Source organism: Calonectris borealis, chromosome 20, assembly GCF_964195595.1.
Source record: "Calonectris borealis chromosome 20, bCalBor7.hap1.2, whole genome shotgun sequence".
Classification (NCBI taxonomy): Eukaryota; Metazoa; Chordata; class Aves; order Procellariiformes; family Procellariidae; genus Calonectris; species Calonectris borealis.
In genome coordinates, this window is record NC_134331.1 from 11,478,791 (window position 1) to 11,497,317 (window position 18,527).

At 39.7% G+C, this 18,527-nt stretch overlaps 1 protein-coding gene across 2 annotated transcripts in view; it reads right to left on the bottom strand.

Annotated features, from left to right (window-relative positions):
• COX10 (cytochrome c oxidase assembly factor heme A:farnesyltransferase COX10) overlaps positions 1-18,527 on the bottom strand; it is a 107,015-nt gene that overhangs the window by 79,176 nt on the left and 9,312 nt on the right. For both annotated transcript variants that reach the window (XM_075169811.1, XM_075169810.1), the window contains exon 4: positions 15,718-15,842. In XM_075169811.1, the coding sequence (XP_075025912.1) occupies positions 15,718-15,842 (125 nt within the window). The remainder of the gene's footprint in view (positions 1-15,717; positions 15,843-18,527) is intronic.

Sequence of the window (18,527 nt, forward strand, 5' to 3'; positions counted from 1 at the left end):
TTAAGCAACTGGCAAAAAGGAGTATCGATAGTCTTTAAACTGTCTCTTTCCAGAATGTAAAGAGGCAACAAATACGTATGTATAAACCAGAATTTTCCCCCAAACCTGGGAAGGGTTAATGAAGTTACACTTTTTGAACTGGTTAGTGAATGACGTTGAAATGGCACAGAAACATTTTCTGGCACAGCGTACCCTAGACAAACTTCCCCCGGTGACCATAATTTAAGGCTACTTTTTAAAGAGCCTTTTAAAGCTCAGCGCTACAGAGAACTGCTGAGGCCTGTAATAGTATCTCTCTTGCCTTCCTCCCCTGAAAATACACCAAACTCAAAAGCATACATTTAACACCCAAGGGTCCTACCTGTCTTTAAGGAATTTTTATAAAGTAGATGGCTACCTCAGGCTATTTAAGTACTTTGTAGTAAGACATCAATGGCATGTATAGAGATATTCCTTTGATCATTACACCACTGGAAAAAAATAAGAAAACAAGCCCTAAATCTTCACCGTATAAATTTACGCTTGGAACTCAGCGACGTAAGAATCATCATACTACAAAACCACAAATAGCATTCAATTTAGTCTCCGTGTTCTCGCTCATGTGATAGCCTTTGATACTCCCGAGGACAAAAAATGAATACATTTTACTACAAAGATGATCTGTGAACAAAGCCCTTTTTAATTTTGGTTTCCTATTGAAGAACAAGAAATCAAAAGTTAAAGGGGGAAATCAATAGCTAGGCCAATTATTAACCAAAACTGACGATAAATGAATGAAATTGAGATTTTATCTTTTGTAATTTCTAGCAACACGTTTCGAAACTTTTTTTACTATTCTGTTTTTCAGTTCAGAATTCAAATTATGATTAATATGAGGCGGAATTTAAACCATTTTCATTTACATTGCCTGCACTGAAGATACAGTACCGTCTTCCTTTAGCTGTATAATGAAAAGCCTCAACAACAAAAAAAGTTACAGAAGTTTTATTTTAAGGGCTGCTCTTGAAGAGCAAGAGGCTGCGAACATCTGTGAAAAACAAGTGCAGAAAGACGACTAAGATATGTAGATAAATCATTAGTTATATTAAGATATGAAACAGGCACCCAAAGAATGGCATAAAATGTAAATGAACTTTGGGATCTGGTCTCTTAATTTGACAGCTGTTTGACAACTGCAAAATGGAAAACTGACCTCAGACAACTGTGTATAAATGAGACTATTAAGCAGAAGAATTTCACATGGAATGATACAATATACACTGCAGTAACTCCTCACATGGGAATAGATAAATGCAGACTGGAATTTTTATTGTCTTTGAAGGTGGTGATGTTAAAAAGACTTGAATTTCACAAAGAGGAGCTGTACGCTACATTATCACAATTAATGCCACTTTCTGAAATACAACGACTGTCGCCTACAGAAGTACCCTCACACATAATTCACAGGCATTTAAAAAAACGTACCCGATGAAGCAGCTCTGGAGACACAGAAGAAAACATCTTCTGCATTGGGCCTGCAAATCTGAAGCAAGCAAAAGTATACAGTGACTAGGTCATGGGATAACTTATTTGAGGGGTTTCTCTGGAAGTTACGGGTAGTCACAATTACGCATGGAAATATATATCACGAAAGCAGCACCAGAACAGACACTGAGAGTGGCTTAAGGAAATATTCTGCAATTTTGGCCCCTATGGAGAGACCACCTTGGAAAGAGTGGCAAGGCAGCAAGGGGGAAACTTCTGCCGTGACTGCCTGAAGCACGGTTTAAATTTGATATTCTCATCAGTAACAGAGAATTAAATAGAAAACAGGGAGAAAGCCTACTTTTAGATGTAACCAACCATTTCTACTCATAGTTCTGCTCCAGATCCCACTGAAAAGGGCAGATCTTCCAAGAGCATCCCCAAGCACTACTTCTTCACATTCTCTAGCAATGCAAAGAGCCATTTGTGATGAATATGTTTCATTCTACAGCAGTTAAGCACCTGGCTGTTTCTTTTATTTCTCTCCTTGGAACAAATACTGAAAATCAGCCTTCCCTACCTTTGTTTTTAGCCACAGAAAAAACCACAGAGGTTGCACAACCTGCAACAGAAGAGACAAAAAAACACCCAAGCTCTTGCAGTGAAATCCAGACTTACAAAGAAAGGTTACAGCTCTCCAAGCACAAAAGGTCAGCAGTAACAGCAGCAGAAGCAAGGCAGCTTTTGGGGGTCAAGTAAAACCAAAGGGTGGATTTTTGGATAGAAAAGCAATTTGCTATGCAGCTCCTTTAATTTCCAGTAGCAGTTTGTTGGGAGGCTGTTTGTTGGGATTTTTGGTTGGTTGTTTTTTTTGAGTCTCATGTTCAGTTGTATGTCTCAAGGTCATTTAATTTGTTAGTAACTAAAATGAAACTGAAAAATAAAGAAAGCAAATCCCAAAGATGTACAAGAAGACCTGAGCACCATCATCAAAACTTTTATCATCCAAACTTCTTGTAGCAAGGAGTCCCGCTCTAACTGCACACTGTGTGAAGAACAGACTCCTTTGTTCATTTTTAACCTGCCTTTTGCTAAAAGCTCTCATTCTTGTTTTCAAGAGACAGTAAATAACCATTTCCTAAACATCACCTCCTTGCCAGTTGTGCTTTTACAGACCTTCATCACACTCTGCCTCACTGTCACCTACTTAATGCTATTCAGAAACTAATTACGGCATTGTATTAATACCACTGATTTATTCTTACACAATCCTGGCATAAAAACAGCTCTTAGAGTCCAAGATGACTAGTCTCTAGATATGACCAGAGCTATGGAACCACATCTGCATGACGACTTGAAGAAAGTTTGTGCTTTATAGGTTATCCGTTTTCTCTGACTCTAGCAGTACTTCTAATAAAATACTTCAACTCTCCCTACAAAACCTGCCCCGCTCATAAGCCTCTGCATCACCTCTTGGCCCCACTTCAAAAGAAACTTTAGAAACATCCAGATCAGGAGGGAGTTAAAGTCAACCGTCATCTTACAGAGGGGGCACGAATGATTTCCACCAGGAGCGGTCCTCGCTCTGAAGACTTTAATCAAGGATGAAGAATGTGAACCCAACACATAGATCGTAGTTCAGCGTTTCCCCGTTACGGCTGAAACCCTGCCAGGTGATATTCTGTATTTGTCCCTCCCAGACACTGCTCTGCTACTTATCCACAAACCAACGGGAACTTTCCTCGGAGTGAGAAAACCTGAACTGAGCAGAGACATCCCGGAGGAACCAGGGCTGCCTCTGCCCCGCACGCTCCCGCTGTCGGGAAGCTGCCGACGACGACGGTGGAAAGGCTTTAGGAATCGAGCTGTAACCAGCGCAAGCAGCAAGTTAAACACGGCAGAGTCCTCCGCTCCACTGCAACTTCATTTTTCATTTCCAATTCAGTTCCCTTGCTGTCTAAGGCCATTTCAGATAAACATTTTTATAAAGGATGCCCTTCCAAGATAATATTTTGCTTTTATTGCCCTTTAATAAACACAAGGCATTCTAACTCTTAATGCATCTTGTAAAAGATTATTATTTTTAAAAGTATCTAATTTCAGAACATAAAAATGAGTTTGAAGCTGAACTATTCAGCCTGCTTTCAAATGCCATCACCTTTACGATACTCTCTGAAGTTAAAATGTATTGTCATGTCTCTGTTAGGAGCATCAACATAAATCTCGACTGTAATAAGAAAGAAGTCTTAAAAGGAGGATTATAGGGACAGATTTTCATCATCTAGAAGTCTGTTTTACTTCAAAAATTTACATAATCTATACAGATCCAGACAGAGTTAGCCTTTAGTGACCTGTGAATACCAAACCTCAGAGATTTGCAAACATGTTTGGTTTAAAGTCAAAGCTTGTATTATTAAGCTGCTACAACTCTAACATTTCCATCCACGTGTCCCATCGTATTTCTTGTCCTAGTTTAATGATACTTCCAACATGCCTTGTGCTTTTTAATCTGGATGATGCACCTAATGATTTTGGTATTGAAAACTAACCTCCTCCTTTAGTTTCCATGCAGATCTCATAAAAAACAGAAGAAATGGATGACTGCCCAGAGCTGTGGTTTACTTGTTCATTAAACAGCTTACGCTTAGAATCCTCTTAAAAAATCACTTAGTGGTAAATGGCTATTCGACACTACAAATAAAAATTTTTTAAAAGAATTTACTACAGCTTTCTATTCATACCAGTGTTATAATCCCACTGGGGATACTGCCGAATTTTTGGTGCAATTTGGACAGCCATTTCCCAACAGAATCCAAGGAATTGTGGAGCAATATATATATATATATATATTCCACACCTTCCCAAAGAATGTGTAAGATGCCCATCTACTTAAAGCATGAAAAATTTTAAAACCAAAACTCCAACTGTCAGCAACTGTGGGTAGAAGAGATCTTTTTAGGACAACCGACAAATGCCCCAAGAGTTGGCAACACGGATATCGTACATGCCATGTGTGTTCATCCTACCATAAATTAGGCAGATCATGTCTTGGAAACCTCTCACATAGCGTAGGCATACTTCCAAGAATCAAGCAACATACCTTGCTAGTGCCTAGAGCAACATCCAACCCAATCCGTGAGCAGAAATATAGGGAAAAATTAAAAAGCATTTTATCAGTAAGAATTTTAATCAGCATAAATCAACTCTCAATCACTTTCTTGTTTCTTCTAGGACATGACGTGTGTTGATTTTTAGTAAACTCTAGGCTGACGCTAGCAAGTAGCCTTACCGACAAACACGAGCTTTGACAGATCTTAATACTTCCTCCAGCACTTCCAAGGTTCAGTTAAGTCACGTCCAGAAAGAAGATGGATGGTCCTTGAGTTTTTACATGCTTAATTCAGCTTGTTTCCATTCAAGACTACATCTCTCATGACAATAACTACCTTCTTTGATTTCCACAGACTAATCAACTCGCTTTTCAATCTTCCCTCTATGCTCCCCTGAAAAACTAAAGTATGTGACTCAGCGAAGTGTTTCGGTTTTTAAAGGCAAACCCACATACTTTCACACTCTCTAACTTCCCAGATTGCAGACTCTGCAGGACACACACCATTACCTTCTTACGCTGGAAAATCACCAGACTCTCAAGACACTATTGCAATACAGATACTAAATAATAAAATTCTGTGCTACCACCATAGATGTGAAGGGAAGGATCCTCCGTAACTCCTATCTGCCATGATCTGCACACTCTACTTCAAAGACCTGTTATGGTGCCTTCAAAAATGTAATGTATAAATGCCATAGCATTGACTCAAGTGCAGATGAAGTGCTATTACATATGACAGGGAGTTTTCAAAACTGGAACCAAACCCATCTATTGGTGCATCATTTCTGTCAGAGCGTGCTTGATCACACTCCCAGTGACCTGCTACCCTGACAATCCTAGAAGCGCTTTTCCAACAAACTACTTAGGGAGTTTGAAGGAAAAACCAAAATAATTGTGTCACTGCGATATCAGTGCCAAACTACCAGGACAGTTAAATTCTATATAAAGATAACAAAAAAGGATCAACATGACCAAATAAAGAACAGTTGAAATAACTAAGCACTTCTTACTACACTGTCATCAGACTTCCTAGTATTAGTTGTGGCATGGGCTACAGAGACATTCACTGGAATATGCACTACTGGAATATGCATGTGTTTACATCAGACCCCTACTGAAACCTGAAATACAGTTACTCTTCCCCACATGAAAAGTCCCTAGAAAACAAGAATTTCACTGTTAACAAAATAGTGCATCTCTTCAACCTCACGGTCGTAGCAGTCCTAGTAACTGCGCAAGAAAGATCCTTTCCCTTTCAGTGGAGAACATCCATAGCAATTCCTCCTTCGCTCTTTCCTAGGAAAAGGTATGCCAAGACACTCCTCATCCCCTTCCTCATAACCTCGAGGTATCTCTTCTTTCTTCTCCTTACTCAGCTACAACAGAAAGAGAGATGATTCCCTTGGGACACCTGCCTGCCCAAAACCCGCTACTGAGCTCTGGCAGATCAGGTCAGCAGAATCAACTTTGCACTAGGCTTTACTGTAAAATCTTGCAGCTTTGGAAACAGTAAGTCAAAAGCCACGTAAAGTAAATTAATGTCTTGCAGCCATTAGAACATTACGAGAGCTTGCTCCAGCCCTGCTTGCCGTTGCCCGTGCCAGTCACAAAGCATGGTCAGCGCTCTGCTGGCAAACTCCGCTCTTCACGGCCACAGCCGTCGATAACCAGAGCATGTAACAGGCAAAGCAGAGTAAAACTTTGTATTAACAGCAACAAGAGTCATGCAAAATTAAAGAGAGGGGACTTTTACTCCATTTTACTGCACATAAATCCTATCCAACGTTATGAAGACAAAGTAGAATCTGAACTCATGGTATTTACATAGTATTTTTTAACAACGGAAATTTGAAGAGAAAACCCTAAAATAATTCAAAAGGAAAGGGATTGTTAGAATGCTCTGGGTTTGTGTTTCAATGAGCTATTCCCTGAAGAAACGGTATTGGTAGGCTGTTTCAGGGAACCAGGAAATCATTTTCCTTAACCTTGTGAGTCATACTTCACTGCATCCTTGTTATTTTTCATACAGCACAGTACACAAGGTGCTGGATTCCCATTTTTGAAACTGTCAGGAATCTAACTCAAGGCAATAAACAGGATGAGCATAACACCATTTAAATTACAAAAAGAAAATGACATTTCACTAATTCTCTAATAAGGTCAGAATTTAATACTTCCATTGCTGAAGAAATTCTCAGAGATTTGGAAAACGTCAACACATGTATTTGAAGACTGACAAAAAAAAAATCGACTCGTTATTTTCACTTTTCCTTTTCTAAGCTTAGAAAGGCAATACCCCTATGGATCAAAAGGCCAGATAAATCTTATTAAGTACTAGGTTTTCCCTTTTGTCTAGTGCTCTCTCCACATTCCATCATTTCAGTCCTTTGAAATTCCTTTGTTCTGCCTGTGATCAGGGTTTCCAGGGGAAATCTGGCATTGGATCTAAAGGGAACCCCACACCACTGAAGTATTCCTGACAATTAATCATTTGGTAAATTATTTCTTTCTTTTTCCCCTACCTCACTTGCCCCCAGTATTTCCAGAGAACCTTTTAGCGCGGAGCTAATGAGACAAAACTTCCTGTAGCATCAAAATGCATCGTCTTGAGGATTCGTGTATGCACAGAAGTTAAGCAGTTTCTGCAGTTAGCACCCAAAAGTTCCCGTCCCTCAGACCGATATTTCAGAATAACAACAGGAATTTTCTCTGTATTCACTCTCAGACCGTATATATCACCAAAGCCTATGTGGATAAAAGGACAGTTTCAGCTGGGGAAAAAGAAAACACGGGACCGCAGGGCTGTTTCCCCTGCACTGTGCTGGCAGCGCGGAGGAGGCTGCAGTCCCCGCAGTCACATCTTCTCCATAAAACCCCCTTTACCATCCTACCCACTTTCTGGGGTTCATTTAGGACATAAACTGCTCATCAACAAATGCGACCAGGGAGAGAAAGTGTGCACCTAATACTTATACTGATCGCCCTGTTAACTAAATAACAAACAATGGCACGTACTTATTTTGTGCATCTACAGAAAAAATGTCTTTATCAAATCAGGAAGCATGATGATCCATAAAGAAGGGGCACAACATTAAATATAACTTTTTATCCACACTTTATGGTTTTTGTTGGGTTTTAATATATATGAAATGTAACATAAGAGAAAGAATCAAATCAAAACATTTCGATTTAAACTCCTCTAAAATCTGAAGCTTTATGCTAATAATGAATGCCACAGAGAGAGGCAAAGCAGTGAAGAAGGATGCTGGTTTAGTTATTTTCATTGTTTTTGTTGAACATCACAGTTTGGTGACTGGGGTCTAAGTGCCCCTCCGTCTAGGGCTATGGGAAGCCATCCACTTTTTTCAAAGACTCTTCATGCACCATACTCACACAATATGCATATGAGGAAAGAGAATTTCTTCCAACAATGGTATGCATTAATTTATAATATTTTTCCAAGATCCTTTACCAAGTTTCAGTTATAGGTCAAATAATTTATGCTTTGCAAAGATAATCTCTGCATTTAAAATTTATCGGTCCTTCAGAGGTTGGTTCTCATTAGTGCTCATCATTTTCACTGCTCATGAAATACATCTTCACAAGCAGAGCCGTTCCTACTCGGTATCAAGGATTCCTACATGCTAACTTGATCTAACTGTTGCAATTATGAATCATCTGACGGAGCCGTAAGTTATGATCTTCAATGACCACTAATGAAGGTTGCCCAGCAGTTAAAATATCAAAGCAGCATATATCAGCACGCTTTAGAGCACAAGATAGACTTCCAGTGTTGCACTTCTCTTATATTTATTATATACTGTAAATTACATCACCGGCTGCCTCCAACCCTGACAGTCCCGTACTCCAGAGTTAAACACCAGGTTTTAATAACCACTCCTGACAATCTTTTGATCGCTGAGGGGGGGGCAGATGAAAGGCAAGGCCGCCTGCTGCAGGCAATCTGCTCAGTCAAAACAAAGGGGACTTCAGAGGGAGACAGAGATGCATCAGGTGTTAATCTCCACTGAACAAGCAGGAGTGCAGGCTGATTGAGTCGCTCTCCGCTTCCAGCCGAAAAAGGGTAAGCGCCTGCCAGTGGGCTCATTCGGGATGCACGAGGAAGGGAAAGGTGCTATCAGCTAGGCACGAAATATTTGGAAACCCAAAACCTTGGAAAGTCATTTTAGGCTCTTTTTACATCACTTTAAACTAATCATTCAACTATCTGATTTTTCAAGTACGCTATATGGAGCAAATCTTGCTGGCATTTAAAACAAGTTCTCTCATTCAAACGTGGCAGTGTAGTAATCTGCTAGGGGAAGAAGCAAAAAAAAAAAAAATTTTCAGAGCTTTCAAAAAGTGGACAAGACAGAACTTTGAGGAGATTACTTGGGAAAAACCTCCTGCATCGAGCAGAGGTGGGCTGGATGATCTGACAGAGGTCATCTCCTCCAACTTGGGTCTGAATGACAGCATATTAATAACGTTAGCGTCAGAACAAAACGTCCCCACTACATGCCTTCAGATATTCAATAAAACTCATATTTGGTACGAAAAGTTTAGGCATGAGGAGATAGCACCAAAAAACCACTTGGTTTGGGGGAATATAAAAAGAACTATTGCTGTTCTCTCTTTTGTGTTGAATTTCTTCACAGGGAAATAAAGAGAAAAGGGTCTGAGGGAATGCCAGACTCCTGCTATTTTTCTTTTCCACTTCTTCGATAATCCAAGCATCTATCACCAACCACCACCTTCTGCGCATTAGTTTAACCCTTTTTTTTTCCTACTGCTTCAATCCTTATAAGATTTCTCTATAGATTTGCTCAGAAACCACAGCAGCGCTCTCTGAAAGGAACACAACTACTAATGTCACATCACTATTTTTCACAGCCACAGAAATCAAACAGTTTACTTGGGGTCTAAAAGTCCAATGTGAACCATTTTTACTTCTATGATCAAAAACTCTGCATTAAACATCTCTTAGATGGGGGAACTGAGAAACAAGTAATATTGCAGGGCCTCTGATCAAGCTAAAACCAGAATATTTATAAAACTTGCAGAAACAAAAGAAGATACAAGTAAAAAAACTCCATGCTCACAAGATAGGCGGTATCCAACCACTTACAAACCTCCCAGGTTCCTTCTCACTCACAAAAGCTGTTTGATGGGGCAACAGGGGAAAGAAGGATTGAGTTAATAGTTAAAAACTATTTCAGACGCTGCATCTCATTCATATAAAATCATCGTCGTTACTGCTTGACAACCCTGAAACAAAATGTGGAGTTCATAAGGAAAAGACTCCGCTCCGCCATGGAAGCTGGCGGCACATCTCCCAACTGCCGCCCTCCTCCTCCCAGCGATGCAGGTGTTCCCAATAACTAATTCCTCACGTTTTTTTTTTTCCCTCCTTGAAAAATGAATTACAATTTTTACTGGCCCAGCTAAAACAGTTACAGCCAATATATCTTGAGAGAGGAACAAGGTGTTGGACTTCTGACAATCCGCACCACGCATTCTTTCATAACATTTACTTCAAAATTCAAAAAACCCTCAAACTTACTTTTTCCTACTCCTTTCATCCCGTTACACGACCTTAAACATCAGGTAGTTCAGAAAACTACAAATACACAACAAACATCAACTCGTTATGCTTGAGCACAGGAATACAAGTCATTAGCATGACTCCAACCTATGACGCTGTTGCTTGGCCATTACGGTATGAACTGTTTACCTGAATTGAATCAATTTGCCCGTTTTATTCCCTGGAGTCCAAGTATTGCTGATTACCCCATATTTGCAAAAATAACTGTAAAAACGTTGACTTTAGACCATCAGTGCAGCGAACCACAGCTTCATCTACAGGCAACGGAGGCGTGATGAAGATTTCAAAAGGTTACTGTATTTGTAAGCTCCAGTCGACCTTTCTCTGGAGGATGGGGCAATATTTGCATATCTAAGTAGGTTTATTACTTTTTTAGCATTTTTTAAGTTGTTTTGTGAGTACTGGTCAATCAAGTCATTACAGAACGGCAAAATATCATCAAAGGTGAAGACTACAGCTATCCTTCTGGCAGCATAGAGATAGTAAGTAAGTGGATTGAAAACTGGAGGAGAAGCTGCTCTATTTTGACTTTATTTAGCCTGGTGCCCATCACTGCAGCACCCAAATGATCATCACAGTTTGTCTTAATACAAAAGATCACACACAGGGTCCACGGGCTGGCAACTGAACTCAGATCCTGAATTTCACTCTATTATTTTAACAGCAAACCCATCCTTCCTACCCATTACTGCTGCACTTCTAAGGGATCATCGCTGTCAAGAGGATGACATTAAGAGCAAAACGCAGCCATCAGATCAGACCCTGAAGGGACGGGGATGTAAACTGGTCGTACATTTGTTCTCTCACTCTGGTTAACATATTTACTTATTTTATTCTTATTTTCAGCCCTCTAACTTCAGCTAAGATATTCAGTCCAGTCTGCTTCCTTTTCAAGGTACCATCAGTCAAATCCAACCACATCATTTTATCTCTCGGTTACTAAATTCAAACCATTTTAAACATCCTGCTTTCATCTTTATAGCTCTCTCCCACTTTTTAACCGTGCTGCAGTTACAGAAGAATGTACTTGACACATAAAATGTGCATGTGATTCCTTTAACATTTTAATGCCGTGTACTGTGTTGTAAACATCTCTTCATGTTTTATCTCATTCTCCATAAATCAGAGGCTAGTATCTTAGAAGTCTCAAAAATGACATGTTTTCTCCATAATATAAATGTAAGATTCTACTCCTTGAAACTTGAGTCAGCTTTCAAAAATCATCAAAAACCAGAGCTACGAAAAAGCAAAAGATTATCAACTAACGTAATATAATTTTCTCCCACTCCATTTCTATGACAGCATGAGTATAGTATGGGAAAAAATAAGCTACAAAATTGGTCTTCACCAATCAGAAAACCAATGTTTTGATTATTTTTTGTCACTTGTAAGGAACAACACTCAGATAAAATACCTTCTTGTGTATCCATACCAATATACAACACTGAAAGAGTCAGGAAAGTGGATAGTATAAGAAAGTGATATGCTAGGAATAATTATTTGTTTTATTCAAGATTAACATGCAGTGTTTACAAGATGAAACGCCAGAATGTATTTCCATTTCCTTACCATAACTGCAATTAATAAGACTGATCTCTTATATTGAGATTTTCCAGTGGTTTTGGCTAGCTTAGTAATGTTACAGTAAAAATGTGTCTCAGTCTATTCCTCGGTAAATGCATTAAGTGATTTTTTTTTTTTTAATTAAAAACCACTGTAAAATACTGATTAATTTGAAAAGATAGAACACCAATAAAGAACACCTGTCCAAAATAATTTTAAGTTACTTCAATGATGGAAAAAAGAAAGAGCGCCATTAGAAAAAGAGGAAAAAAAGAGGAAAGCAGTTTTAGCAGGTGGGACTGAAAAGTGGTGACATGTTGTAGTACAATACCGAAGGGCTGAAGGATATAACGCAGTGTTGCGTGATGTGGAAGAGAACCAGGGACCACTGGATTAGCGTGCCACTAAAATGCTAGATTAGGTGCGAAGTACAACCCTGAAGTATTGTGATACGAAGGAGTGAGGCAGAGGCAGAACTGCTGGTAGAGGACAAGAGAAATAAAAGACTATCTTTTCTTTGGCACCTTCCAGCAGGAGTTTACTCCCTTACAGCCCACAGATCCAACACACTCTGCAGGAAAACCCAAGGACCCTCCGATATTTATCCAGATCCCCAGAATTCGTAACATTTTCGACCAGCCTGAGAGATTCTGTTTCTCTCAAACTACTGTCTAACATAAATTATTCCAAGATACTTTTCTTGACATTTTCTACACAAATGTTTCTAGAATGACCTTGCTGTAGAAGAGGCACCATGTTTCCCCCTAATGCAAGCCCACGCTCAAGTACATTTATCTCTATTTTCCCCGATATTTTCAAACACAACTTTTTCACTGTCATTTCATCAAAAAAAAAAAGTCATCAGCTTCTTAAAAATAATTATTCAATTTCACAGAATTGTCATAAAAATACATTATTTCTACTTGCATCGGAAAGTACAGCTAGAATTTACGGGTTGTGAAACATTTGTAAAGACATGCCTTTGGTTGATAAATACCCAGACTGTACTTCTGTAAACAATGGAAAAATACAATGTTGCCAACTCCCATCATTTTTTTATTCTTGCTTTCTTGTTAAGGACAGTGAAAGTGGGGCAAGAACCTCTGGCAAATTTTTGTAACTTTCCAGCTCTTGTGGTTAGGAAAAAAATGTTTAAAGTATGCATACAGCCATCTGAAATCAAGAGAGCAAGTGATAATTAAAAGATTATTTTAGACCAACTTCGTAAAGAAACAAAACATGACTTCTTGGTCTCTGTGCGTTACTTAGCATAGTCCTGGCTCCCTCCCCAGTAGTTAATTGAACTTAAATAGTTAATTCAGCTTAATTCAAGGGGGGTAAACGTTCCTCAGCTCCTACCAGATTGCTAAAATGAAGCGCTCGAGAGAAGGGGAAAAAACCCCAAACCACAGAATTTGAACAGTTAAAAGTTTGTATCAATACTTCCACGAATATTATGGAATCTCTATTACATTTTCACAGGACCAGGTTCCTCACATCCTGTCCTAAATCACAGGGAAGAATCTTACACAATCGACACTTTACCTTCCCACGACATATTTGAGGAGTGTAAATCGTGAACACAGATTTATCAGGGAAATGAGGAGTGGGAAAGACAAGTTGCCCTTAAAGACGTACAGATTTATAGCAATATGGGAAGCGGAAAGACGGTTATCATATAAAAAGGTCCTTAAGGGACAGCAAGGAGCAACAAGGGAAACATGAGTCATGAGCTGCCAGAGAAGAGGATGCGTATGGGGAGCAATGGACAGAGCAAAGTAGCAATAAAGGAAGTTCCAAGTCAAATGTGCTCCTTCCCAAAGGTCGAGACGGATACCCAGGCTTACAGTATTTACCGAAAATTAAATTCCCAGCCAATTCAGACACTGCACCACCAGCAACACTGGGAAAGGGACACTCGTCGGCTGAAAGGATCCATTGATAAACAAGGTCATAGACCACAGCTCTTTTCTTTTGCTTTGTGACCAACTCTGCTTCTTTATTTTCCTTAATAGGAGTAGTTGCCTTGAAGGTCTGTCTACACAGGCAAGTGGCTCAACATGAGCGAGTGTGCAAACTTAAAGCATTCAGCTCAGATCGTGAAAGACAGTTTTACACTTTGTAAGGCTGGAGTAAGCTTCTCTATTTAAGGGTATATTAACAGCTGTTCCTATGGTGAGACAGCAGTGAGTAAATAGTGAATCATGAGCCCAAGCACAAAGTTATTGCACTCCTAACTTTCCTTTCCCATCCCAGCAAGCTTCAAAAGCGTCAAACTCCAAATAATGGCGCAAGATTCCTGGTACTCCCAAGTGTCTCAAGATTTTAAAACACAAGATTTAAATGAGTGACTTCCAAGGGTGTAAAAAGTGGCTGGTTTTGAGACAAAACACTGAGCAATACATGGAAGCTGAAGCCAAAGAAAACCAGTTATTTGTGTGTGAATATCATCTCTATCAAAATCTCAATAAAGACAAGTTGCACAGGAGTCTCTCAACAAGAAATAACTAATTCTCCTCTTAGTCCAGTAGTATCCACATCAAAAGTGAAAGTAAATATGACAGTAAATATTTCAAAGGATTGATAAGTCACAAAATGAATTTTTAATATTAAAAAAACCTGTTGTAAAGGAAAAAAGGAAGGAAAAAAGTGTACCTCTAAAATTGTATCAAAACCAAGAAAGCTTCACCTTAGTTATGACAGCTTTTCTACCCAGACTTTATGTGAAAAATATGTACAGGATAATCAAATGTATACGTCAGAAAATAGTGTGCCTGTCTTAAAATTTTTTTTGAAGGCTACCTAAGTGTTTTCAAGTTAGGCAGGCTACCTAAATATTTCCAAGCAACTAAAAATCATGCTGCATCCTTCCTATTTTGCAGAGAAAACAGACAGGAAGTTAGCTGCCTACCCCAATCTTAAGCTCAGTGAAAACAAACAGTAAAACCTGTTTTAGGGTTACTTCAGTGTGAGCAAGATGTGTACTTACGGGTGCAATCTCAAAAAGCACATCGGGTGCCTACAGCTGAGGTGTCACAAGGTGTAAAAATCAAGGAGCCCGACTCAATCAAGGTGACTCCAGGATGTAGGTCATGGGAAACCTCCATGCCCCGGTCCCTTAGCAGGGTCCCAGGACTCAGCCCCCCCCATCTCCCAAGTCATTGCTCTCAAAGTGCTCTCAAAGGTGGCACTGCTACTGCCACTTCTTTTTCCAGGCCATATTTACAACCCAAAGCGACCGTGACTACTATGCTTTGTAACTCCTTTCAACACCACAAGTGGGGTTACCTCTTCAATAGTTAGGCTCTCCTTTGGGACTTAGGAAGAGCCTAACAGCAACTTTGCTTCACAGCTGGATTGCAAGAGAGCTGAGAGATCAGCATGAAGCTCCATGGGCACATTCACGCATGCAAGAAGGCTCAAGTTCAAGCACCTGGAACATCTCTGGCATAAAACAGCTACCACATGACAGAGACTTACAGTATGTTTTATAGATGCATGGGATTCCCTGATTGCAGCCTGAACTGAAGCACACAAACCCCACCGAAGTCCCTCTACAGAAGTTCAGAAAGGTGCTCTGAGCTATCCTTTAGACAGATCCGACAAGGTCATACAATAATGCAACCGAGTAACCAGGCTCATAAGGCTGGAGCCCCGATGGCTATTCTTGTACTCCAATTACACAGTTCTTCCTTTCTCATTTGCAGTGACCCAGGCTTGGTATTATCAAGATAAACATTATTATTGGGAGGCTTAAAACCTCATCATTTCCATTCTGAATAAACACCCTGTGCCTAGCAACTATACTTTAATTTGCAGACACATATTGCTTTCGCGGTGTCAGTTTTAGTGGCTCGGAGCTTGCGCGGCAGCTGAAGGCACAGCGCTCCCAGCCATCCATTTACACCCCTTGGCAGTATTTCAGAAGGCAGGACGACACCAGTTGGCGGTACAGATGAAGAGATGGACTGACCTGATTGATGGAGTTGGCAGCACAGGACGCCAGTCCAGTTCCGAGGGAGGCGAGCAGGAAACAGGTCAGGTCAAAAGGGACCGGGGCCATGGCAAAGCCAGCAGACGCGGTGCTTACAACCAGAGCTGCAACACAAGCGAGAGCACAGTTCAAGGCATCAACAAGAAACCGTCTCCTTTCTACTAGAGTTAAGGTTTTTAAACCCTGTAAGAATCCTTGTGCAGATTAACTTTTTACTACTCTTATGGATCAAAGTAGCTCCAGGAACTACGTACAATTAATACTAATACTCTACATAAAGAAGTCAAAGATGAGAAGGAGAGCTGCCAGGGATGAAATGAGAAACCCAGAAGCATCCGCACATTAGTAGAAGAGGTGAGAATAAAATTTATGCCTGTATTCCCTATTTTATGGATTTGCTACAAGATCAAACTGCCTCATGCAACATGTACATGAGATACATTTGTTCGAGTAACTCCAACGCCATTGCAAAGTCTAACATGGGAGAAAAACTGAGAGATATGCATTATATCAAATTATAGCAGGAACTTAAGCAGTGCAGAAAGTCAAAAAGAGACTCAGGGCTTGTAGGCTACAGCTGGTGAAGCCAGTAACTTCACTGTATGAGGATTTGCCCACACTGTTCCCATTTGACATGCCCGCTTCAGGCAGAAGGTACAATCATACAATCACATGGACCTAGCAATATTTAAAGGCCTCAAAATCTGAGTGGATTAATAAAAATCCATTTCAGTTTTGTCATCCATAATTATAACTTTAGTACAGCACTGCAAATCACATCCTTAAAATGAAAGTTACCCAAGTCTCAGTCCTCATATTGTAATTACCCAAATAATAGGTCTTACGAACCTCACTTTTGGCAAGAAATAACACAACATGAAAAATTTCTTATACTACAAAAGTCAGCACATTTACTGAATATCTTGCTCATGACCTTGAACCTTACAATCTAAAATTAATATTTATTAAACAGAAAGTATTTAAATAATATTTTGCATGTAATTACATGTTCCAGACCTCAGCTAGCTCAAATCAAAGAATCAAAATGTTCTTATCTTCCCGATTGCTACCAAATCTCCTGTTTGTCTGAAGGTAAATGACACATAAATAACTTCTGCTGACTGAAAATACCTGGATTATCTACTAAGTAGCGTTACGTGAGATGAAAAACTGAATGTCACGGCAGAGACCTGCCAGCAAGGATGCACATGCAAAGCGCTAATTTTAAGAACTGTGCCTGCATAAGAACCTTAGGATTTAATCCTAACAAGACAGTGAAGAAAACTTGCTGCTCATCAAAACTTTCCTCTAAGTATTAAAATCTATTGGCAGCTGATTATTATTATAATAATGTAGATAACTATGTTCATCATTTAGCCCTGTTAGGGATTCAGAGGGTGCTGTGCAGACGGCTGTCGCCCAGGCTGGCTGCGAGGCGCGGGGTCAGGGTCTCTGCCCGACACCAAGGCAAGCCCCCTGCCTTCGATTCACCGCGACAGCATCGCCGAGGGCAGCGCCGGGCTCTCGCTGCCCTTCGGCTACTTCTGACATACAGCGAATCTACGATGGAGCCTTACCCCTCCGAGAAGCTGTGAAATAACCACAGATTCTGTAACCCCACCAGACGGACTAACGGACATGCAGGTACGGATCATTTCTGAAAGACTGGACCCCATTTATTATATAAATACAACAGCACCTTGGTTTCAGAACTCATGGATCCTTCTTAGTAGAGTGCACAAGAAAATATGAAATGCATTGGTTTACAACCGATAGAGTTAAAAAATACACTGAAAAGATGATGGCGAAACAGTGGCGTTTGCATTTCTAAGAGTGATTGCATTCATTTTTTTGCATAATAAATCACGCGTTCACTTCTAGACAAAAATTTAATTAAAACTTATCTTAGAGAGCACTTTACACCAATTTATTATGGGAAAACACCAACTCATTTACTGAAGAAGAAAGGTGAAGCAGATTGGCAAACAGTCAGTGTAACATTACCATTACACTGACCTCAAAGAAACTCTAATACTGTACAGCTACAGCACTAATTAAAGTCCCCATTGATTTCTCCAGATTAATTTCAGCCAGTCATTTCGGTCTGACTTATCAGGATCTCATTAAAAAAAGGTTGTAGCACATCCCCTCACTTATCCCACTGGAACAGGTATTTTTAGTTGTTTGGGCAGTGCTCTGAACACTAGGCATCCCCTGCTTGTCTCATTGCGCAGCAATTCAAATGCAACGCGTTAAGAGTAAATAAGAAAATGTTCCCTTTGGATTGGGAAGTTTATTTTCTTTTACTGTGGAAGCAATAATTTACTCTTCTACCTTCCTCATGGAGGAAAAGTATATTTAATTGAGATCACATCAAGGGAATGAGGTAATTGATTCTGTTTGTTTTTTAATCCCTGTTAGTTTAGTGCTTTAGGGGCCAAATTAACTTCACTTTATTGCATAATAGATGGAATTGATCCTTTCAAGATTTGTTGATGAGAGTTGGCATTATATATGCTCTTCAAAAAGAAGCCAGGATTTAAACTTATGATCTCAGCCTAAACCTAATTTTCCGTCTTTTAAACATCTTTAAGCTTTAACAAAAATTAACAAGGGACATTTGTCTCCAATTTCAACGTAAATGAAAAAGAAAATGCTAATGGATTGGTGACAAAAAGAGTGAATTAAGATGTTTCTAACATAAAAACACATTCAAAAAGCCTACAGTGTACAGTATTCTTTACATTCCTCTTCAGCTTCATTGTAACGTGATCTGCCTTTGTAAGTCC